This window comes from Channa argus, chromosome 10 (genome assembly GCF_033026475.1).
Source record: "Channa argus isolate prfri chromosome 10, Channa argus male v1.0, whole genome shotgun sequence".
Classification (NCBI taxonomy): Eukaryota; Metazoa; Chordata; class Actinopteri; order Anabantiformes; family Channidae; genus Channa; species Channa argus.
The window spans coordinates 18,963,552-18,987,578 of NC_090206.1; the positions used below are offsets into that span (position 1 = coordinate 18,963,552).

Here is a 24,027-nt window from a genome sequence, read left to right on the forward strand (position 1 = left end):
TACAAAAAAAAAATCTTTATTCAAAAGAGAACCTTTATAATAAAATCAACATTTTACAAAAAATATTGCAACTATATATCTCAAGTGTATGAAGGCATCCTTGAAAATGTATCAATGAAATGACTCTTCATGATTCTTCAGCACATACTTGATTATAAGGCAGACATTTACAATCACAGCTTTGTGAAACCACAAAATTTCAAAATATCTGAACTTTGTTGCAAAAACATACTGTATCATGGTTTAAAACCTAAATATTAACAGTTTAATATACTTTGTTCAAAACCAGAGTTATGTACCTCTCTGGTAAAAACATTATCAACAGTGTAAAATGTGCAATTTTAAACTTCAGCATTTGGATATAAGGAAGTATTAGCATATTTCAAAACACAATACTTGCATGCAACCTAAAAAAAAGCATGCTTGCATGGCTATCTCCAATGTATGACCTGAATATGCCGACAGCTCTAGGCACATTTCTCTTCTTTAATAACTTAGTAAAATAACTGCATTATTACGTTCAACTAGATGCACCAAACACAAAAAAACAAAGAAACATTCTTGTAGCATTGTTTTGACAGTGTATCATACACATGGTTAATTGCTGATTTATTAGATACAGTGTATTGAATAAGTAAAATTAAACTTCATTGATCAAATCAATAATGCTTAAAGTTTAAATATTAATATGCTGTACCTGTACTGTAAGGTGTTGTTTACAAAAAAATAAAATAAAATAAAACACTTTCTAACACCCACCTATTAGCTGACCTCCAGAGGCGAACAAATAATGTCAGTAAATATGCCCACATGAAATATAAAGTGCTATTTTCAGAGTCTTTGCCCTTTCTGGCCTCCAGGAAATAACTTGTGTGACACAGCTGCAAAGAGCAGGAGGCATCTTTCTTTGCAGATTTGATGAGACAGTGAGATTTGATGTTCTCTTCTAAATTGAGTTCCTGGGTCTTTAGTGTGGAAATAAGTACACACATAAAACAGAACATACATAAAACAGCGATTTCAAAAGCCTCTGTATTTTATAACACACTGCTTTCACACCATGGCAGGATCGGGTTAATTGTGTCTTTTTGTGCAATTCAGTTATTCTGCTGAGTATTCTGGGGTGTTACATCTCACATCCAAAATTCAGCTCTTGCATCTTTTACCTGCTTTGGTTTTCAGATGCTTCCATCATGGTTCTGAATATTGAGTTTTCATCTCCCAGCAAGGCAGCAGGACTGTCAAACTCCAAAATCTATAAGAAAAAAAGGGATAAAACAAACTTAGTGCCAGCATATAAAACAAGATCACAGGTTCAACTTAACAGTTTAGTCCATTTGGAGTTGTTTTACTGACACTACACTGCAACATGGTCACAGTGACCTTGGGTTTAAATTCACACCATGAATCTTGTCTATCTTGATCTCACCACTCTAAAATATATTCTTAAAAAATCTTAAACTCTAAAACGTAAGGTAAAATGTAAGGAGGGACGCCGAAGACTGAGAGTGGTAAACATTTTTGTGCATTTAATGTTCACGTCTTTCATGCAAACATTGGCTTTAGCTCAGTGCCACCAAAGAACATTTTCACTGTCATATCCCATCTGTCACCTTAAAGGGACCAATTCGCCGAGAAAATCAGCGGTGTTTCAACTTGTGAATGAGTTTTATCCAAGGGTCAGAATCACGCAGTTGTGCAGTTGTGTTGCCTTTACACACACCTGGCCATTTTCCAGAACCATGACCTTGCTGCAGCTCATCACCGTGTTGAGACGATGGGCGATTATGAGGTTGGTGCAGCTGCCAAATGCACTGCGAATGGTTTCTTGGATCAGACGATCCGTCTCAGTGTCGATGGCTGCTGTTGCCTCATCTAATATAAGAACCTTGAACAATAACAACAACACAAAGAAAAACATTATACAAAAAAAGATGCAAGATGTAAAAGTCCAGGTTTATTACTAACACTTCCCACTTTAGACTATGCTCAATGTTGCTCATGCCTAGTTCATGTGATGTAGTTACATTACATGCCACAAGGTGACAGTGTTTTTACACAATGTTTGAAATGGAGAGGCATGTTTTCTTCTATTACAAAACTGAAGAGAATACCATACTCAAGCTGCTACAGTCATCATTCATGCCTAACAATGCTCCACATGGGAATGTGAAACAGCAGTAATACACAACCAGCACCTTGCTGTTCCTCAGCAGCGCCCTGGCCACACAGAGTAGCTGTCGCTCTCCCACCGAGAAGTTCTCTCCATTCTCGACCACCTCTGAGTAGAGAGAGTGAGGCAGCTGGCTGACCTGGAGAAGGTCAGAGGTTTATAGAGGAAAGTGCAGATGTTAGAGGTTGACCTAGTCAAATAATGCATAATTTGGCAAGAAACTATGCGTTTAACACATTTAACATTTACCATTTCTTTAATATGTGTCTTCTCTAGGGCTTCCCATATCTCCAAATCAGTGTATTGGTTCCACGGGTCTAAATTGGTCCTATCAGAAAAAAGATTGCGATGTGCATTACAACAATTTCACGCCAGCACAAAAAATTTAGTGCAGGTCCTGTACTGTTAATCCTTATGTAAATAATAGGAATAAATGAACCAACTGGAAGTTTTTATTAAAGCAAAGCAGATATTTAGTTTTTTTTTAATGAGTCTTGTATGTCAAATGTCCTACTGTCTTACTGCGTAAGACTGTCTAAATGTCTTACTGCGTAGCAACATTTTTGTTTTCCCTCTGGGGTGGCGTTACACTCACCAACAGACACAGCCCACCGTGACTCAAATAACAATTATATAAAACCTTGAAAGTGATCATTTTAGGCAAATGTAGGAGTTTAGGACTGTGTTTACAGATACAGATTGACCTTGTATCATATAGCCTCTTCATTTTCAATGTAAACATATTTGGTCATTTACTTTCCCTGCCCATTTCAGTCTAAAATATAAACGTAACATATTTGATCCTGTACATTGCATTAGTTACCATTCCTGTCAATACAAGTAATTATTACCTGATGGTGCCGATGAAGAGCACAGGATCTTGAGGAATGATGGCTAGCTTGCTTCGCAGGTCTTCCAGACCAATTTGTGCAATATTGACTCCGTCAATTATAATAGAGCCTCCTGTCAGCTCCACAAGTCTGAACAGAGCTACACCGAGTGAAGACTTTCCTGCAAATGCGTACAGAAAAATACAGTGTAAATAACTGTTAAAAGTGAAACAGTGATGTGAATGTAAGTTGAAAAGGCTGCTGGCAGGGGACCAGAAAGGGTCACTTGTACCGGATCCTGTGCGCCCCACAATGCCGATGGTCTCTTCAGGCAAGATGGTGAAGGACAGGTTCTTAAGCACCAGTGGCAGATCATCACGATAACGCATCTTCACATCCTGGAAGGTGATCTTTCCCTGCTGAGGCCAGGAGGGGGCAGGAGCAGCTGCCTCAGGACTCTTTCTGGGTGCTTCACTCTCTAGACACTGAGATAAGGAACAGTGATAGTATCTGGTATTAATCTCTAAATCTCTGTAGAGGTGCAAGCCCCTGAAGTGAATTGCAGTGATTTACTCCCTGTGGGCTTTTCTCTGCACTTGAGACAGAAAAGAAAAAGTTACGTTGATAATCGTGATCTTTGTGGTTCGATGACTGCTGTGTGACACTAGCCCCGTCATGTGATCCGGAGTGTGTAAAGACCAAACACTGGGTTTCAATCTGCTTCCTGCTGTGTTTACCACACATACAATCTTTTGTACACAATCAAAAACACATGCCCGGACATGTCGACTGCCCTGAATTCGACTGCTCTGTTATACCGGACTGGTCCGTGCACGATGGTGAGATTTGGGACAGAATCTGTGATCAAGAGACACATAATCTACCACACTACTCAGTACTCTTACCTTGATATAATGATTGATCCTCTCAACTGATGTAAACCGAGCTTCAGTCTCTGTCATCAGCCTCACAGTGAACTGAAACAAGCCATTCAGCTGCAGGTGAAAGAAAAGCGGAGATGTCAAAGGGTAATGATCAACGCCAATGACTAATGCTATTTACAATGTAAACATCTAATATTGACGTGCGCTGCACCCCTTTGACAAATGAGCAGTAAAACTTAAAAAAGATTTACAACTAAATTAATAGTTTCAGTGATATGGCTCCATCCCAAACTAGCCAATCGATTTCAATTCCCATGCCCATGCACTAAGGCACTGTGCATTCAAACAAATAATAAAACCAAATATTAGACAGTTTAAAAATGAGAAAGCAAACATTCGCCTCAGACAGGCTCTGAAAATAGCTGCATATGTATTCAGTAATACGATCCCTCGTCCTTCAAAGAGGTGAATGAGTGTTAAACATGCTGATTCTTTTGCTGAATATCACCTAAGAAATAAAACCTCTCACATGCTTATGTATCAACACCTAAGTAGTAACACAAGCAAGGAGGGTTTTGCTCCGTCTTTCAGTAAATCGAGCAAAGTGCAAATGCAAATTATTGGAAGAAAACTGAACCCAAATCGCGGCTAAGTTTTTTGGCAGAGATATGTTTCACATCTCAAGATTTTCAAACTATCTCCTTTTCAACCTCTAGACTACTACAGCTGCCAGTATCTCCATGGATTCTGTGTAACTACACGTGTTTGTTTACAAACCTGCACTGCGTACGATATGGCCAGGCCTGCATAGGCTGGGGGTATCTGATTGTGCATGAAGATGATGAGAAGTGCTACAGCAGTGATAAGAAATATGCTGATGAGGTCCAGGCGGACAGCCAGCCAGCGCATTGCACAGCTGAAGAGGTAGTTGGAGGCCTGGTTGGTATCCAGTAATTCCTGATATCTGAAACCGAAGACAGATAAATCTATTTCAGCCAGAGCAAACGCCAGCAGAACTGCAGCCTCCCAAGCTTTGCTGTGGTGACATTTCCTGGTTTGAAGTTTGGTATTTTTACTGACTATGGAGAAAACTGTGAAACTACAAGCGGAGATAAGATGAGATAAAAGTTTAATAATCTCGAAATCTTTCACACAGACACCATTATACTCGCCTTTGGACAAAGTCTTTCCCTCTTCCATATGAATGAATGGTAGAGAGTCCCTGAAGGCTGCTGGTGATGTGAGAGGTGAATGGTGATTGGCTGATGTTCTCCAGACGCTTCAGCTCACGAATCAGAACCCTGTCAATGTAGAAAAATCATAATGGTAAAACATTTTTTTTCACATTTGAAGCATTAGATTCATAACCAATAAATGCTGATGTTTGTGAATGTTACATCAGGTGGAGTTGTAGCTGTACTACTGTCTATTACCACAGATGATATTTCTCCCAGTCATTTAACATGCAGTTTAATTTGTTACACAGTGTCACAGTAATTTATCCTAAACTGACTCCAGAGATGAATTACACCATAATTTTGTTCTTTTGTAATCTTCAAGCTTTCCAGCACTACAAATTTGGAAAGCATCCACTCAAGATTTGCCTGATTTGAATGAACATGGCAGTATATTGGCTCCAGCATGCCATAAATAAACATTCCAATTAAATTACATTTAACTTGAAAACATCATAAACAACATTTTACAACAAGAATGGGTCATGGTAAGTAAGAAAGTGACTACATTTTTAAACTCAGATTCAAATATGAGGGACAGTGATTTGACGTAATCTGTGAGTAAGACAGACGGTGATATACAATTGGCAGCCAGAGAGACACAAGACTCGCTGTCCACAAGAGTAGTGTGAGTGAGAGGAGTTTATTGACAAAGGTGGTGTGTCTACTTTTAGACACCAGGACAGAATGGATGGTGCATGTGAATTACAGGTCTCCTATGAATCACTGGGTTTTCTCATAAAGCCTGAGAAGAGAGAAAGAAAGAACATGACACTTCCTTGCTTCGAGGCTGTGATCCAGACAAACATGTTGATGCCCTGGGCGGTTTCATTTCAGAATTCAATAAAGGCTGCTTTAGAAGTGGGAAATTTCAATTGGAGATCGAGTTTGATGTAACATCTATACATATCCTGGGATGTCGTGACTTGTAAGATACAATACTTCATTTTTTAAAAACAGCATTGCCATAGATGATTACTACTTTTTGGTAAGAGAGGAGGATCATCTTTTCCACTTGGTTTAAGTAATGATCAATATTAATGTAAAATTGTATTTTTATCTTAAATGTCTCTTAAGATAAACAAAGATGTTATGTCATTAAACTGCCCCCTTAAGAAACAAACTGGATCTGCCATTAAGGTAAATGAAGGTATTTGATACATATGTGCAGAAGCATATGTATCCCCAAAATGCAGTTTTACCACATACATTTTCAACTCAAAATGTTATTTGGTATTACATATTTCCCACTGCCTATTATGATGCATACACAGTGTATATTCTATATTTAATCTATTTCTATAAAATTCGTGTATCTTTTTTTTTGTATTTTCTGACTTTACACCAGAACAGCAATTATGCTGAGAGTCACATTCTTCCTTATCTATCAGATAGAGGAAATAAGAAGATGGTTATTTCCCACGATACCAGCGTGCTATTGTTCCTCTTGGTGGAATCACCTTTATTGCACAACTGCTGCCAAACCATAAATGATGACTAAGGCAGAGTCATCAGATCAGGGTGCTGCTGCAACATTTACCACAGAACAGAAGCTGTGAAAAATATAATCAATGACTGATAACACATTACACACTTGCCAATAAGGATCATCCCTCCTGCACTTCTTTCACTTTTACATTTAGTTCCCAGGTAATAAATTGTAAAATCAATCTCAATAAGAGCTTAAGATAAGAATATGTTTGCATTACCGGATTCACAATCATATTGTAATATAGTGGGTTATAGGGCTCTGTAAATATGTTTACTGATTAAAAGTGGACACAAAAAAGGTCCAAACTCTAACTGAAAAATACCCATTATTGTCAGCACTTTATGTGCAGGATGTGCAAATGTTTTGCTTCTTCTCTCTATTTGCAAAACTTGCATTAGTAAAAATGACCCATTTTAGATGGCACAATTAAATAATGGACTAACAAGTAACATCCAATCCAAATCTAGGGAATAGGTGATTGAATTGGATATAACTCCTGAGATATAATATATGTAAAAAAAAACAAAAACAACAACGTTCATTCACTGCTTCAAATACACAGAGAATTGCAGCATCAATCTTGTTTTTCAGGTGGACATGGACTACATGGGTCATTGTGATCACTCACATCAAACTTTGTTGCTGCAGCAGTCTTAGCAGCAGGAGGCTACCTTCCCAGCACCAAAGTCAAGGATGTCTACCAATTAGTCCTAAACAATCATATAGGTTTGTGTGGATGTTCTTCAGCTTCCCACTGGCATAACTTTAATTACATCAGTAACTTTGTTGGTTGTAGGGAGAGTGTAGTGTAATGTCAAGTCTATTCCAAATCTCACACTTATTGTCAAAAAGCCATGACAAGAACAGAAGTGATGGGAGTCTGACCTGGAGACACGGTTGACCATATAGAGGAAGGCTCCAAGGGGCAAAATGGAGATCAGAAACCAAGGGAAGACGATGCCCACCATTACCAAGCAAAACAGCACCAGGGTCAGATTCTGCAGCAGCAATTCAGCTTGCATTGTCAGACGAACATCCACTGTGGGGGAGGTGTATCACATATCAGACACACTGCAAAGTGTTGGAGAAACTCTCTAGGTGACAAAAAGTGCTGCAATTGAATCTACAAAAATGTGCTTGGAACAAAACCAGTCATCCAAAAAAAAACCAAAAAAAAAAACCCCAAAACAAAGCAACTCACAAATCAACACATCAAGCAAAGGCACCAGTAAAGTGGATAACTGAGAGCCACTCACTAGGGAAAATACTCCATGTCAAATCACACCGTGTATTGGCACTACACCTTGTCAACTATGGTGACTTCACCAAGTGAGAGCTCTCTTGGGGGAATGGTTCACAGTCAAGACAAATCAAGCCTCACCCTCATCCATGTCCCTGGAGAAGCGGGTCAGGATGCGACCCAGAGGTGTTGTATCAAAAAACTGCATGGGGCTGAGGAGGAGCCGGCCGAACAGCTTGTCGTGGAGCACAGACGAAGCCTTCACTGTGCACTGTCGAGACAAACAACAGCTATGTTAGAACATGAGGCCTGACACATGTAAACAAACAACTTAGAAACATACGGAAGCCGTCAAGGCTTGGAAATTACTGACAGTTGGAAAGAAACTCGCCTGTAGATGTGCTGAGCATGGAACACAAAATGGATAAATACTGTGGCAGTAACATGTTGACTGCAGCATATGCTAAGCATGTGCACATATATTATTTCTTATCCCTTGCACAAGGCAAACTGTCAAATCTTCATTTATAATGAGTTTCAGGAAGGCTGACATAAAGGTCATGACCTAATGCGCAAGGGACATTTCACCAATTGGACTGAAATTACATGTGGCAGCAGAGAACAAATTAATTCTATTAATGGAATATTCAACACTCCCAAAGATCTCATCACAGCTAGGGGTAAAAAAAGATTAGCTGCTTTTGAAAAATTAGCAATTTCATGTGCACACATTAGCGTGGGGACCTAACCTCTGCAATGCAGTGTCAGCTTGTGTTAGCTTAAAAAAGAGGACGCACTCCCAAAGGGGCAATGACATGCACGCACACACACACGCACACACACCCATCCTTTCTCTCTTTGCCTTCATGTTCATTTCCCTTGCACTTAAAGACCCACAAATACAAACACACACAGACATCCAGCCGTTGGAAAGCTCTGACACACAGTAGGGGACAGATAAACGGATTTGTTTTCATTCTAGCAGCGAAACCTGACAGCATTAACAACTGATAGTAAAAACAATTAAGGTGAAGTACTGCTGAACTATGCAGCACTAATATATAATTATTTCTATGCCTTTAAAACACTGCCATAGTAGTACAATTGGAAAAAACATCTCAGAGGAGAACACTGGAGGGCGGCTTACCTTTACAAATACCAGTCCTCTCACTGCCTTCAGCAATAAGACAGCTCCCATGGATACAACATAAACAGTACAATAGTACTGAATGTGAGGGTTGAGTGTCATGCTGTTGCTCGTCATCGTTTCATTCACCAAGATTAATGATGTGTTCTGAGGGCAGATGGAGCAACAAATTACAAACACTGAGAAAGAATTTTTTTTCCTCCTATAGAAATTTTGCCTTTAATGAAACAGAGAAAAGCTGTGGCATACACAAACTACATGAAAATCAGTCACTTCAACAATGTTTACTATTCCAAACACATTTCTCAATAGCAGCCTATGCCCCTGCTTTGCTGCACATCTGTTTCTTCACCGCTCGTGCTCAGTTTTAATTAAGTTTACTGTGGTGCTGTTACTCTTTTTTCATCAGATTAATGCTCGGTCGGCTGCCACAACTCACTGAATCATAGTTGTTATTTTTCTTTTGGAAGCCAAATACGCATCAATTACAGTAAAGTAGGATTATCTCCAGCCTTACCCCGCTGCCCTGTCGGATCCAGTGACTCAGCCACCAGTTACAGAAGGCTATGCTGCCTGTGGTGGAGAGAAATAAGAACATGTTGATGATGAAGACTATTGGACCGCCTGCCGCTTTGATGTAGGCACCATACACAGACCAGGAGACTGCACCACAGCCCTTTTCTTCAGCTTTCATCAGTTGTCCTAAAAGGGCAATAAAGTGAAAAAGTTAAAGACATAGAAGTTACTTGAGAAGCATTCTTGAAAAACAAAAGCATTCTGAATTTACGTTACATGTGGAGCATGCAAAGTGACAGGGTCTCTCACCTCCGTTGCTGCTCTCCACCTTTGGTCTGACCTTGGCTACATCAACAGCACTGTCAGCCTTTTCTGCACCTGCCCTTTCCTCTTTGTTTTTGACATTTTCTTTCACCAAATTCTAAAAGACAAAAAAGCATGAGAGTGATTTTTTTTTTTGTTAAAAACACACCGCCGCCACCACAAGTCACAGCAGCCATAACAACACCCTACAAGTCATTTAAAAAGAGATATTCCTGACATGGTCTTTAACCGTTCACCAGTAAATCACTGCACGCATAAATAATGAAAGGCTTTGTATGCATTAACATTTTCCAGCCTGCTTTTCCGGGATTATGAATTATTCATCTTGTAATGTTCGATGTTATTGTGTAGTGGGGCAGAGATGCCTTATTCAAAAGAGCTGGCCTGATGCCTCATGTGCCTTTGGCCTTACCTCCTGTTGCATGCTGTTGAATAGGTTGGCGTATTCACGCTCTTTCCCCATTAGCTGTGCATGGGTGCCGTGCTCGGCAATCTGCCCATCTTTCATCAGAATAATGTCATCACACTCAGGCAGATACTAGAAAATTAAATGATATAAAACAAAGGCAAAATTGGTAAAAGACACTTTCTGGACATTTTGTTTTTTTAAGCCAATTGAAGTACATCACCATATTTTCACTCAAACTCAAACTCAAAAATATAATATTGTAAATTGAAATTCACAGATGGTCCCTTACCTGTAGCTGGTGGGTCACAAAGACCACTGTCTTGCCTTTGGCGACACCCCTGATAGCTTTATGAAAGACATGAGAACCGACACAAGCATCAACTGCACTCAGAGGATCATCCAAGAGAAGTATGGGTCGGTCACTGTAAAGGGCTCGAGCCAGGCTTACTCTCTGACGCTGCCCACCGCTCAGGTTGGCCCCTCGCTCACCAATCTAGAACGAGAAATAAAAATAAAAATCTCCAATGACATCTCCTGTTATTGCTGTTGCATTTAATGTGTTGCATCAACCAAAATTACTGGTAATGCTATTTCAGAAAACAGAACTACGAACAAAAACATGCTGAGCATTTTATAAAAATAAACATTCTACATTTCTACAGATACCTCTGTCATGTCTCCATATGGGAGCTCTGCAAGATCTTGAAGAAGACAGCAGGCTTCCAAGACAGTACTGTATCTGATAACAAAGACAGTAAAATTAGGACTAAAACTTTATGACTTTCATTCTTTATGAAATAACTATTAAGCAGCTAATCGTACCTTTCAGGATTATACTCATTTCCAAACAGGATGTTCTCCTTCAATGACTCATTAAGAATCCAGGCTTGTTGTGACACATAAGCAAGGTCACCACTCGCTGCTACATTACCCTCTAACAAGGTCATCTGCAACACAAAATCACAGGGTTGAAAGCAGAAAAACAAAACAAAACAACAACACTTGAAATGTTAATTCCTTTCCTTGTAGGTCATTAGAAGAGGAAACTTGATTAAACTGAGCAATCTAATTACAGTAAACATCCAGCTGAATCTCACCTGTCCCAGAAGAGCAGATAGGAGAGAGCTCTTTCCACTCCCGACTCCTCCACAGACCCCAACCAGTGAACCCTTCGAAAAGGAAAATAGTGGCATGGTAGGATTTAAACAAATCAGACTAATGTTTGTCAAATTGTTTAAGCAAAAAGCACTTAGTTCACATGATGTGTTGTTACCCTCTTAATGCGCAGCTCAATGCGGTGCAGGGTCTTGTGCAGTGGAGGTCGTATGCTTTGAGTGGAGGAGATGGTGCTTTGTGGACTCTCCTGCTCCATATTAGTGATGAGACTTTGTGAGTTGGGACCTTCTTTATTTGCTTTGTCATCTCCTGTGGAAATGTATAAACTAAGCTTCTCCCTTCGTAGCACATGCTTCATCCCTTCTCTCTTCTTGGGAACTGGGTTAGATTTAACAGCTGGAGGCCGTGCTTTTTCCCACACTAGTGTGGCATCCTGAAATTCTATTGCATTTCTAGGATCCTCCGTCTTGGCCAAAACAACCTCTCTGTCATCCATCACAAACAGCCTCTGTGGAGAAACACTTTTTTGTTCATGGCCAAAATACATTTATGACAATATGGTACAATATGAGCCTGGTGCAGTCCGTCCTTGAGCACATTTTTAGCTGATTATGCATTTCACGTGCATAAAACATAGAAAACACAGCTCCAGCCTTTTGGCGGATTGTAGCACAAATGCTTGCTTGCTTAACCCTCGCAGCCTCTGCGAAGCCATTTCTCACTAACTTGTGAGGTTTAGCATCTTTATGTAATACGTCAAAAAGGACAGTATGTAATTTGGGCAACTGTTTTAGGAACAGGACGGTTTGCATTCTAACAAACTTTATCCAGTGTATTTTGCGCTGCTGACCTTCAGAAAGTTAATGTATATTGTGACTAGTGAGATGTTGTTATATGGTTAAACAATGTTGGGATCAATGCATTTGTGCGGATTGTGTGACAGGAGTGGATGGCAGACTATATTTCTCACCTGAAATCTTTTGACTGCCACAGCTCCCTCTGACAGTGCCCTCACAGCCAATGGTGTGACTTTCAGGGCAAAGGTCATGGAGTTGAAAACTGCTACAACAGTGAAAGCCTGGGACAAGATGTGTAGACACAGAGACAGTTGTTGTTTTTATTGTTTTTCTGTCTGGTCAAATACACGAACAGTGTATTTAAATACTCAATACTCAATCAGTTAAGCACAAAACAAGTTAATAACTGAACCAAAAGAAAATTTCATAAAGCTCTGGTCGATGTAAATATAAATTAATAGGAAGAGCAGTGTTCATAATAAGGGGAGACACACATATGCAACAGATGTGCTGACTACACGTCCAAAAATACCTCAGCTGCAGTGAGGTCGTAGCCCAAAGCCATGTGTAGAGTGAAAGTGCAGACACTAGCTATCACCACAACAATTGGAGCCATGCCTATTGTGAAGCTCTGGACAACCCCAGCTCTTTCAAGTATCCTCCTTTCTTCTGACCGCGCTTCTGTTGAGGAGATGAACATTCCATCAAACACATCATTAGTTTCACTGAACAACACGTAGTTAGTGGACAGAAATAGGTACCACAGGGAGGACAAGAGCCCCAAATCCATACATGGTATAAAAGGGACTTCAGAACTTCTGGCCCCCGCTTCATGTTTCCGTATCCCAAAATCACATGCTAGCTGCTTTCTTAACCCAGTTCCCTGGGTGGAAACAGTATGCATCTTTAATTCAGCCCCAGTAACACTGCGTCTCTGAAATATGAGACATCTCTCCTCATGGTACATGTTGGTCCCAGCGGGCTTCTCTTTTGGATGCCATGTGTGTTTCTGGATTAATTACAAATCAAAAGTCAAATGCTCTGGACAAACACACTATGATCATCTATTTAACAACAATAGTCACTGAAGGGAATAATAGTTACATTCTATGACTCATTGTCCTTTAAATTGATAGACAATTAATTATAATCATAATAAGTAACAGGGCAGCAGTAAAAACGAGCCCCACCTGGCTAATTTGGACATGATTAAAATGGGAAAATGATTACTATCAACCACGTATAGGCAGGGCCTTGTGAGAAAAGCCCATAGATAATTCATGGATAAGTAGAGCAGCTCCGACAGTCATTCCAAGTATCAGAAGGCCCCCAACTTGGAAATTAACCTTGAAGCTAAAGCATTCAAACTAGCTTTGATTATAGATGATGGTGCAGGAAAAAAAAACTTAAATGGAGCAAGCTAATGAAAAGGGATTTAGGGTCAGGATTATCATGCCTGTTCACTGAGAGTACAGGTCTAATTTCAGAAGATAAACCAACCATTTAGTCACTAATTTGCAACACTGACAGATGTTCAAATAAGGTGACCCTTTATTCTGATCATGTGAGAATAAAGAAAGCACCAAACTGGAAATCATCAGTGCACTGCTGAGTCATTTGGCAAGACGGGAGGTACTCACTGTAAATATTTTGAGCAAAAGCATCTTCCCAGCAGTTCATCTTAATGAACTTTATGCAGCCCAAGATCTCGTTCATCAGCCTCACGCGCCGGTCAGTCACTACCACACACTTCTTGCGGAAATATGCCGTCAGCCTCGATGCAAGCATCTGTCCAGACGGGAACATAGGAAATGATGACAAGAGAAATAAGTGGCAGAGGAGGAAATGAAAGCAGACACAATCACATTAGCTGTGCTGCAGGCCTGTCCCGTGGACCAGAGTGATAAATGCCTTTCCCATAAATACCAGGGTCTGAGGCTGTCAGACTATAGCTCTGACTGAGTGTAATTTGAAGTCTGAGAGCAACAAGGTTGACAGGAGATTGATAGCCGAGGAGTTATGATGCTTTTAAAAAGTGCTCTGTGTGTCCAATGGCCTAAATTAGTTCAAAGATTTTAAACCACTGAGTACTTGGCCATTTTACTAACCAAATTCAAAATGTTCTATAGCATGTCAACAATAAAGCAACATTGCTGAAAAGTCCTCAAATTAAATGTGTGTGGTCATTACTTTTTACAAAAAACTTTGTACAAGTCTATGCTCTGTGTTTGTGTTGTCATTAATATACTGTATGTTGTCACATGTTCTTGTTGCAGAGAAGAGAAGTCGTACCATCAAGGGATAGAAGATGATAAAAATGGCTGAACCCAGCAGAGCAGTGGGGCCCAGGAAGTAAGCAGTGTAAGACAGACCCAGTATTCCCACCAGTGGCCCCCCGGCCAGCAGGCAGCCCACTGCCACAGCTTCATACAGGCGTTGGCCATCACTGGAGCAGATGTTGATCAGCTAGGTACAGACACAGTGATTATTGGCAAATTACTTTATTATCTTTAATAATTTAATTAAACCTCCCTCATGCTACAGTATAAAAACGATTGTACAAATACAGGTGTCTTTATTCCCACATTCACTTGTTGGACAATGATACCCCTTAAGCTGTGTAATGACTAATCTTAGACAGCCTCTCCTCCCTCAGGCTATGGGATTTGTCGAGATTTAAGGAATGGTCTGAGAGCAGAAATTAAATCCATCTCAGTGATCTCCATGTGGTGCCCTGTGGGGAGGGATGATTTATTTCATTTGGAGATGAATTCTCTCCAGGGTTACGCCACCTACCTCGCCTGGACTGATGTCTTTAGTGCTGCGGAGGCAGAGGATCTTCTGGAAGGCATAAGTAAGGGCGGCCCCACGTAGTCGTGCCGCAGTGCGGTAGTTGACGGCCCACATGAGCGCCAGAGACCAGGATCGCATCAGTTCCATCAGAAAGATCCCAACTACCAGAGAGAGGCCGTACAGCACGCTGGTATCAGAGCTCTGGGAGTACTCCAGCAGACTTCGGACCAGGATGGCCTGACAAAGGCATGGTTATATCAGCTTAGAGTTTACATAAATTCAAAAGAGAGGAAATCTGCACAGACGTACTCACAGTCAATTTATTTGCCAAACATTTTATGTGTCAAATTAAAAACAAATCTCTATTAGTTGGAAAAATAAATAAAAACTTTGATAATAATTCAATGCATAAGTGTTCACCCCCTTTAAAGTAACTCCCCTAAACATCACCGTTGCCCTTTATGTGGAAGGTCCAGTTACTGGTGAACCAGTATCCTCACCAAAACCTAGACTGTTACACCATGAAGAGTAAAGAAGACAGTAGGCAACTCTTTGAAAATGTCAGTGGATGGATAAAATTTAATCCATCATAATAAAAAGAATGAACACGGCAGGTATAAATCTGCTTAGAGCAGAGTTATGAGGTTGAGCAGCTGCAATGAGAGAGACTGTACAGACAACATGTGTTGCCTGGGTTCTTCAAGAGTCATAGCTTCTAGTCTGATGGCCAAAAGGAGTCATTCAGGTTTTGAGAATATGGCAGATTTATACCTGTGCCTTTGCGTTAATGTGTAATTTAAGCGTAATCCTAAGTATATATACTCATATATACTTTTTGCATCCATCCCAATTTTGCTTTTCAATAACCTGAGATTGTCATTTTGTCTTCACGGTGTAGTTTTGGCTCAGAATGCGGATCCACTAGTATTTAGTTGATAATATTTAAAAAGTACAAAAAATAGTAAGTATTTGGTAGAGATCAGTTTTTACTTTGACATGAGTCTTTTTCTGTAATGTTTTGTCAAAAAACACAAATTAAAGTGCCCACAATTCAATGTTGTAAAAAAGTAAAAAAATGAAAATGTCCAAGCGGTGGGAATACTTCTTAGAGGCAATATAACAATAAAGGATAAAGCATATATACCTTTAAATGCACGGTCATGCACACACAGTAAATGTAAATGAGGCCACGAGGACAAAAGTGTGTGATCCAATGATGTAAATGGTGTGTGAGTGAAATGTAACAACCCTTGTCAGTTTGCCAGATGGCAAATGAAGCTGATCTTGCAAGATTTTGTTGGCCAGGACATGGCGTTCCACGTTTGCATTTCACAGAGAAACAAGTGTCAACTATCCCAGGGGATACAGGGAAAGAATAAGGGAAAGGGAACAAAGTGTTAGAGAAAGGAAAGGAAATAGGAGCAAAACAACACAGACCAAAAGCAGGAACATAGGTAAGAAAAAGTGGGACAGAGGAAGAACAAGAAAAAGGGCAAGGAGATGAACAAGTGCAATTTAGATCAACAGATTTAAGATCATACACAAGGTTAACTGGCAACAGGTCAGTATAATGCATGAGTTTGTAGTGGTCACTCCTGAGCCGAACACCACTGTCTGTAAACTGTCAACTCTGTTTGTTTCTGCATACACAAAAACAAGTTAAAAACCCACCATTCAAAGAAACAACCATATGTAAACAAGATCCAGAAATGTTACTACCTTCTTTGGTTCAGAGTTCATTTGAAAAGAGGACTGAGGCAAAATGGAAAACTATCCTGCGTTCTGGTGACTCAAAATTGTAAATTATTTTTTAAAAAACACTGACGTTTTGTCCTGCGGGCTAAAGAGGTGAGGGACCATCTGACTTGTTTGTCCGCTAAACTGCTCTGCTACAGCCCAGATTTGTCACCTACTGAAAACATTTAGAGAATAATGAAGCCATAAATATGACAATGGAGCAGGCGAAATACTTTATCAAAGAAGAATGGAAAATATCTGCCTTACATATTAGAGCAAATGACAAATAACATTTGATATGCTGTCTTTGTACCATATAAAATCTAAAAGAGGTTAAAATGATTTGCAAATCATTGCATTCTGCTGTTATATATATTTCACATAGTGTGCCAACATCTCTGGATATGCAGTTTGTAAGGACATTATACATACAAAAATGTATACAAAGACAGGCTGAGAAGACCAACAATATTTTGTGATTTGTTAAATATGTAAAATAAGAGAATATACACAACACCGCCTAATCGGCAAGTGTACTAAATAAATCAAACAGGAGTGTAAGACAAATGTGTCATTGTATAAGAGCTAAATCCAGGTAATGCTATTAGTTTCAAGTAGCATCAAGCAAACTGTTTACAGCCAACATTGAAATAAACAGCTTATAGCAGGGTAAACAATAGAAGCGACTCAGAAATACTGTTAATTGGGAACTCTAAACTAAGTCTTAGTAATCTCTCAGTAGGTTGCCATTTCAATTCAAGACCAGCATGAAATGGGATAAAGACATTCTCAGAAAATACACTCGGACTTGGGACTCCAAGCCAGAAACTATGCTGAAAAGCATGTTAGCCAAATCAGTGGAATATAAAGGCAAGGGAGGATTTGGTTGATACTCACAGGCCCAGCAAAGCTTGCCACCATGGTGAGCAGGAGAGAAAAGATGGCCACCAATATGCGGGTTTGGCAGAACCTCCAGAACACTCTTTTGAGGGATGCCCCCTCTCGGCCTTTTCTTTTTAGCTCTTCGTGCCACAAAGATTCGAGCCTGGAACCAGAAATCAGGACCACATGAACTCACAGCTCAGCCAAACACCAATACTTTGTTAGTGAAGTTAAACAACTGGACAATCCAAAAGCAAAATGAAAGCAGCTTGGCCGATAATAACGTAAAAGTGACCTACAAAACACAGACATGGGTGATGCATTACATAAAACTAAAACAAGGTTCTACCAAACATGATAAAGATGTGCTGATGTCCCTTCATTGCTGTATAATGCCCCTTGAAGAGGGTAAAATATCTTGTTGGCCAAACGCATCATGGTTAATGACTCTATAAAGCAGCATCAGAGCAGCTGCAGAAAGTAATTTACACCCTAATGACTTTATTAAAAACGTATCAGAGATAGACAGAACATTAAACCAACTAGACTCTCACACAGACTGATAATTACTACTTGAAGTCAAATCGTATAGACTCTAAGAAATTACAATTAATTGCAGCCCAATAGCTGCTTAGAGCACAGCTTGAGTAACTGGAAAGGAGAATTCTGCGTGAGTAATAACTTTCATGTTGCTAGAGCCAATCAGTGGATGAAATATATTACCAGTTAAAAAAGACATTTTCCATCTATATGTATAATCTAATAGCATAATGTATTAGTTTAGTAATTATGTGAATTTATAGAATCAATTAATTCTAAATCGATGACAAAGCACATCAATCGATGACAAAGCACAAAGTAGAAGGGATTGGCTTTTGAAGATGGTTAAAACCTAAGAGGCATTACTGTCTCAGTTCATGTGTGTGTGCATTGGCCAGGACATCAAGGTTTGCACCTCACCGAGCACCAACAAGTGTCAACTCTCCCAGGCCGTTTTTCCCACTGCCCCGCTCACCATCATCCCAGCTCCTCATCGAGATTGCATAACTGTTCTTCTGCTATGTAAACACAAAATAAAGCCCTTCCGTCTTCAATGGCACTGCAGTGCCCACCCGAACCACAGCGATGGCTTTGTGCCCCTTTGCTGCTGCTCTTCTACAGCATGTGCTCTTGCACACAAACACAAAGCAGCAGCCCTAAACCTCTCGGCCACGCGCCAGAGCCTTTAAACAGAACGAGCCATTTACAACCCACACAGCTGTCACCAGATCCAAAAGTGAACTTCCTTATTTAGTCACCCTCCTCTATTCTGCTAAGTCACGGCGCCATGACTTGAGAGCACGTGATTAATGGGAAAAGCGCTGGTTTTCTTTCAGTGAGCAGTAAAATCTAAATGCCCCCTAATGAGCTCATTGTGCATCTCCATTGTTCATTTGCAGAATTGCTGTGTTACTACAAGCTATTTTACAATGTGTAGTTTGGCAGGCAAACAGTGACTTATCTTACTGTCTACAACAGCCTGGCTCGAGTCAATCCACAGCTAATGAATGTTGCAAGGAGACAGGGTATCGCAGGTAGAGGAGTTAATTATATAACCACCCAAGTCAGAGACTAAGTCTCACTGTAATCTCTAATCCCTCCTTTTCTTAGCAGCCTTCCATCCCAGCACAATGTTCCTGTATTGTTAAAGAACGACTGGATGTTCATCCATTAATCCTCACTGCACAGACTTGCCTGTTTACAGTAAGTTTCATCTGATTTTTCACCACATTCATCTGGCTCACATAAAAGAGGGAAATCAGGTTTCTAAGTATCCCTGTTTCAAAAGAAAAAAAATCCCAGTGTTTGCCCTTACAGTGTGAGAATGAAATATTTGGGTTACGATCAGATTCACATGAATACGATACAACAAGCATGGCTGGATACTGGAACTAAAAACGTATGGTTCACATTGTGATACATGAACACCAAGAATTGATTACCGGCCAAGCAAAGCGGGGAAATGCCCAGAGAAGCCCCAGGTTCACTGCATGTTAATTAGTTATTTTCTTATCACCACCTTCATACAATATCAACAAAACAGTGCGATAAGATCATGACTCGTAATGCGCTCATTTACATGATTCTAAGTGAATTGCTGAGTTTAGTCAGGTTGGCACGACCAACCAACAAACAGAAAATAGATTTTAACCAGTCAGGACGGGAGGTTACACAGGTGGTCAATAGAATTAGCTCACTGCTGCTTTTGCTCTTTAGTGGGATCTGTTGAAAAAAAGATAAATGTAGAAAATCACCAAACAAATTGATACATAAACAATTCACAAAGCTGGATAACTCGGGGTTAATGGGGGCTTTACAGCATATTTTTGCCCTATGGACCAACTCGTAAAAATCCTTTTTAGCCTTGATGTGGTTGCATCCCATGTGTCAAATTTACCGTCAAATTGACAACTCACAGACTGCTCCTATGTGATACAACTTCTCCTATATACAAAGCCTTTTAATGTCATGTCTCGCCCCAACTACAGGTTTCTAGCAATACTGAGTGTCAGTAAGTCTTAACACCACAGTTCACCTGTATCAAACAAACCTCAGCAGTGTTAGTTTCATCACCTTTGGCAGTTGACTTCAGAGGCTTCGTGACAGGACACTCCCCACACATTGTCTATAGACAAGCTGGACCCCTTGTAGGCCTTCAGTGCTAGTGGAGTGAGCCAGTGCAGAGTCATAAATGAGAAGAAGCCAGCATTATCAACTGGGTGCTGGTGCCTGAAATAGAGAAGACGACATGGAAATGGGTGAGATGTCTAAAAGTGTAGACAGACAGAGAGGTGCTATGTTGGGGGAACAGTTCCTCATCGGTCGTTGAGACCGAAGCGGCACCTTTGCTCATCTGAGTCGATGAAAGGTGAATCATGCCCGCAGTGTTTGAACAGCAATTTGCACACTCTTCACAAAAATCTAAGAGAGCAGCGAAAAAACGTTTAGGGCAGTTTATCAGCCGGCATGTGCTCAAACACGGTGCTGTCTGTTGCTGAGGGATAAGGTCCAATCTCTTATCACGGCCTCTTGCTACTGCCAGACAGGCAGTAAGCACAACAAATGTAAACTTTTTTCTCTATGTGTGTCTTCAAATAGGCATCTGTCTGTCAATATGGCAGACTGTCACTCTAACTTTACCTTTGCTTTTATCTGGTTCACAGTCGCCACATGAGCTTAAACAGAATTTTGTTTACTTGTGAGTTATCCTGAAGGGCTTTAAAAGCTGCAGGCTTTGCCTGTAGCGTCCTCTTCTCTTTGGGCCCCTCTCAACTGATGCCTCTGCTTCCTCTTCCTCAAGCTCTTGTAGCGGTTGGGGGGCAGACAGTGGCAGAACCTCCACCCGCTCAGCTGCTTCAAGGGCATCAGGGAACATGGCAGATGCTCTGGGAAGAGAACAGCAAAACCATATTAAGTTTTTCATCCGTGAGAATGACCTGAAACTATGCAGTTGTAAATATTATCTTGTTGGAAGCGCTTCAACAGATAAAAGTTTCTAATTCCAATTTCTATAAAAGTTTATAAACAATTAAAACAGTGATAAAAGATAAGGCCCAATGATTATGTCTCATTACATTAGAGACATGATGTAACACAGTCACTGAAAAAAACACTGAACAATGTCTTCAAACCATGGCATCAATCTGTCGAAATAGTGTAATACACAGTACAGGTTATTTTTTTAACGCTTAAGAAAAACCTGACATTTTGACAACCTGACATTTTTAGCCAGCCTCTCACTGGGGCATGGATGAATAAAACATTGTAATCTTCCTGTTCTGTCTCTTTCTAACCCAGTGAACTATTAGAGGGAAGTGGTGTTTTGCTGAATCACACTCTACCCAGAAAGACTTGAGCAATCACCTCGCTCACAGGTCACGACCCTTCTCTGGCATACAACTAACGTGCTTATCTATTTAAAGGTGACTTGCCAGAAGCCCCAGGAGCTGTTGTGCATCTGTAGGCTGTCAGTGATGCCTTCTATGGCAAAGCTCCATGACAAGGTCAGCCAGACACTGTGTGGGGTGCAGACTGACTATCCAGAGAAGCCGATTGAACAAAGATACTGTAGCTGAGCAAATGCACAAACAGGGTGACATAATAACATCTGAGTAACACTAGGAGACAAAAATACTTACTGTTCCTGTAAAAAAGTGATGGGAACTAAAGTAGGGGTTTGAGACAGGGCCTGGAAATTGAATACTTTTTAAGAACTCCATAAGGAAAATTCAATGCCCTCTACATAGTGGAACAGTTGTAGCATATGGCTGAGATATGACATATCTTAAATTAAATGTTAGTCAAATCACAATATTAATATGGTTGATCTTCCCACGCATACACTTTTTGTGTCTATGTAGGTCACTGAGACATCGCATGACTTATACAGGAACACTTTCACACATCACATCCACACAGGTCACAACACACCATTCACACCTTGAATCTGTTGTTCCAAAATAAACGCTAGCTTTTAATTACAATTAGCTTAAAATCTTTAAGTTGGAAAATTGAAATGTATAAAACAATAATGAAATGCCCTAAATATTATTGTCCAACCCTAATGTATATACAGCTACAGTAGGACTTTGGAACAACACCGCTTTAAGACTGTCAAGTCCAAACACTCCACATACACTAATTAGCCACAACATTGGGGCTGTGTCATGTGAAATTTTTCATATGGCTATAAAGTTTCAAGGGCTTTCTTTAAAGGAAGCAATTATAGGAGTTTATTTAATCCAAGTCATTCTTTACCGACAACGAACTATGTGAACTGCTTTCTCAGAACTGCGTAAATAGATACTCATGAAATCAAAACCTAATCTGCAGGTCAAGTTTGGACTAATAAATACCTAAATGCATAGATCACTGCATGCTGGAAAGTGCTGTGGGGTCCATACAAAGAGAGGTTTAGCCTGTACATCATTTGATACAGAACAGAGGGAAACAATCAGGGGTTTGTGTGACTGTGGCGGGTGGACCTCAGACTGTCTACAGGGTACAGGGGCATGTTCCTGTCAAACGCATCAATCAGGGCACTTTGAGAGCAGTAATATTATGAACTAATATTATTTGAGAATTTAGTACTAAATTTGTATATTTCATCTGACTTTATCAAATGTTTGTACCAGATAAGCAATACAATAGTACAAAAAAACCAAACAAACAAAAAAACATTTAAAAAGCAACAGAAGATCAAATCTTGCCTAAATATGAATTTACACTTGAACACACTTTACTTTCCAATAATAAGACATGATGTGACAGCTGATCAGACACCGTTTGCTTTAAATGTTCGTCACAGTGATGCATCTCAATTTGAACAATATTTGTTTTATTCACAGTGGTTCCGAGGTGAAACCGGTTTGTCCATCGACGTGTAGAACGCGCACACGGTTTTAGTTTGGCCTGTGACCAGTTTAAGTCCTGTCATTTGAAATATGTTAGCGACAGCTGACCAGACCTGCTGTTTGACATTTTGATCAGCAAACACAATGAGTGCCGCCAAAAAACGGGAGGCTTCAAACTTTAGCCAACAAGTATCACACATTGCGGCTCAGTATTACGTTATTAATGCTCTGTGGGGAAATGTGAAGTTTGCACACAGGCTGAGTGACTGACTGGGGGGCGAGACATGTTTGCTCTTGTATGTTATTACGCAAGCTGAAGTGTGAATACACTGTGGTGAAGAAAGTAAATAAGAAGGCTACGATATTTGGATACATAGCATTTCCCTATATAGACAAATGTTGCGTTTCCCCTCCATTTTCAGTTGACTTTAGCAAAGTAGCACAAAGTAAAATGATACTGCTTCTGCCAGCACGCCAAGGAAAAAAGGTTACTGGACACTTGAATACAACCTATTTCTTAACATTTTAATTCATGGTCATCGCTTCTGTGACAAATAGAGCTTTCTACTCAAAGCTTCAACCTCTTCTGTAGGAGAAATTGCCTAATTGCCAGTTTAGTTTGCCTAATCAATAATTCAATTTGTCTCGTGGCCATGACACAAAATCTATACATCTCTCATTACTACCCACACACTGAGCTGCTGTTTGAAAGGAAGAACTCTACTTTAGCTCTTCGAAGTTTCCATTGACAATACACTTACATTCAAGTCGGCTTTTTCACGGGTCACCTTAGCAGTAGCAGTACAGATCTCAGATGTTGTGTTTACGAGCAGGAAATGCAGATGGAGATGCGGCCGATCATGGTATCTGTTTCCTCATTCAAACTGAACGCTTTTTCTACAATCGCAAAGACACATCCTCTTCGGCGGAGCAGCGGGCTTCAAGTGGAGACACAGGAGGGATACGAACTTGTAGTCTCGCGTGTATTCAGTGCGTGCCGCTTCCACTGTCCCCGCGTCCTCCGTCTCACGGAGTACCAACAGGGAGAGGAATTCCCGA

The 24,027-nt window shown here is 40.2% G+C and overlaps 1 protein-coding gene across 3 annotated transcripts; it reads right to left on the reverse strand.

The window, feature by feature from the left end:
• wu:fb13g09 (ATP-binding cassette sub-family C member 5) lies at positions 1-24,027 on the reverse strand. 3 transcript variants are annotated; one of them, XM_067518673.1, is made up of 30 exons: positions 23,730-24,027; positions 20,812-21,000; positions 20,189-20,344; positions 17,591-17,738; positions 14,960-15,193; positions 14,456-14,629; positions 13,804-13,951; positions 12,696-12,844; positions 12,337-12,444; positions 11,524-11,874; positions 11,348-11,419; positions 11,073-11,197; positions 10,917-10,989; positions 10,540-10,743; positions 10,254-10,379; positions 9,827-9,938; positions 9,519-9,703; positions 9,002-9,148; positions 7,996-8,125; positions 7,500-7,653; positions 5,060-5,188; positions 4,665-4,851; positions 3,909-3,998; positions 3,296-3,488; positions 3,025-3,184; positions 2,423-2,501; positions 2,199-2,312; positions 1,724-1,888; positions 1,167-1,255; positions 1-965 (listed from the first exon to the last, which is right to left on the reverse strand). In XM_067518673.1, exons 2-30 carry the CDS (start codon positions 20,988-20,990, stop codon positions 947-949), a joined length of 4,200 nt encoding a protein of 1,399 aa, XP_067374774.1. In that variant the 5' UTR covers positions 20,991-21,000; positions 23,730-24,027; the 3' UTR covers positions 1-946. The 3 variants fall into 3 exon arrangements, with proteins under 3 accessions (XP_067374774.1, XP_067374775.1, XP_067374776.1); XM_067518674.1 differs by lacking the exon at positions 23,730-24,027 and adding an exon at positions 19,813-19,837 and having other exon boundaries at positions 20,812-20,952; XM_067518675.1 differs by lacking the exons at positions 20,812-21,000; positions 23,730-24,027 and having other exon boundaries at positions 20,166-20,200.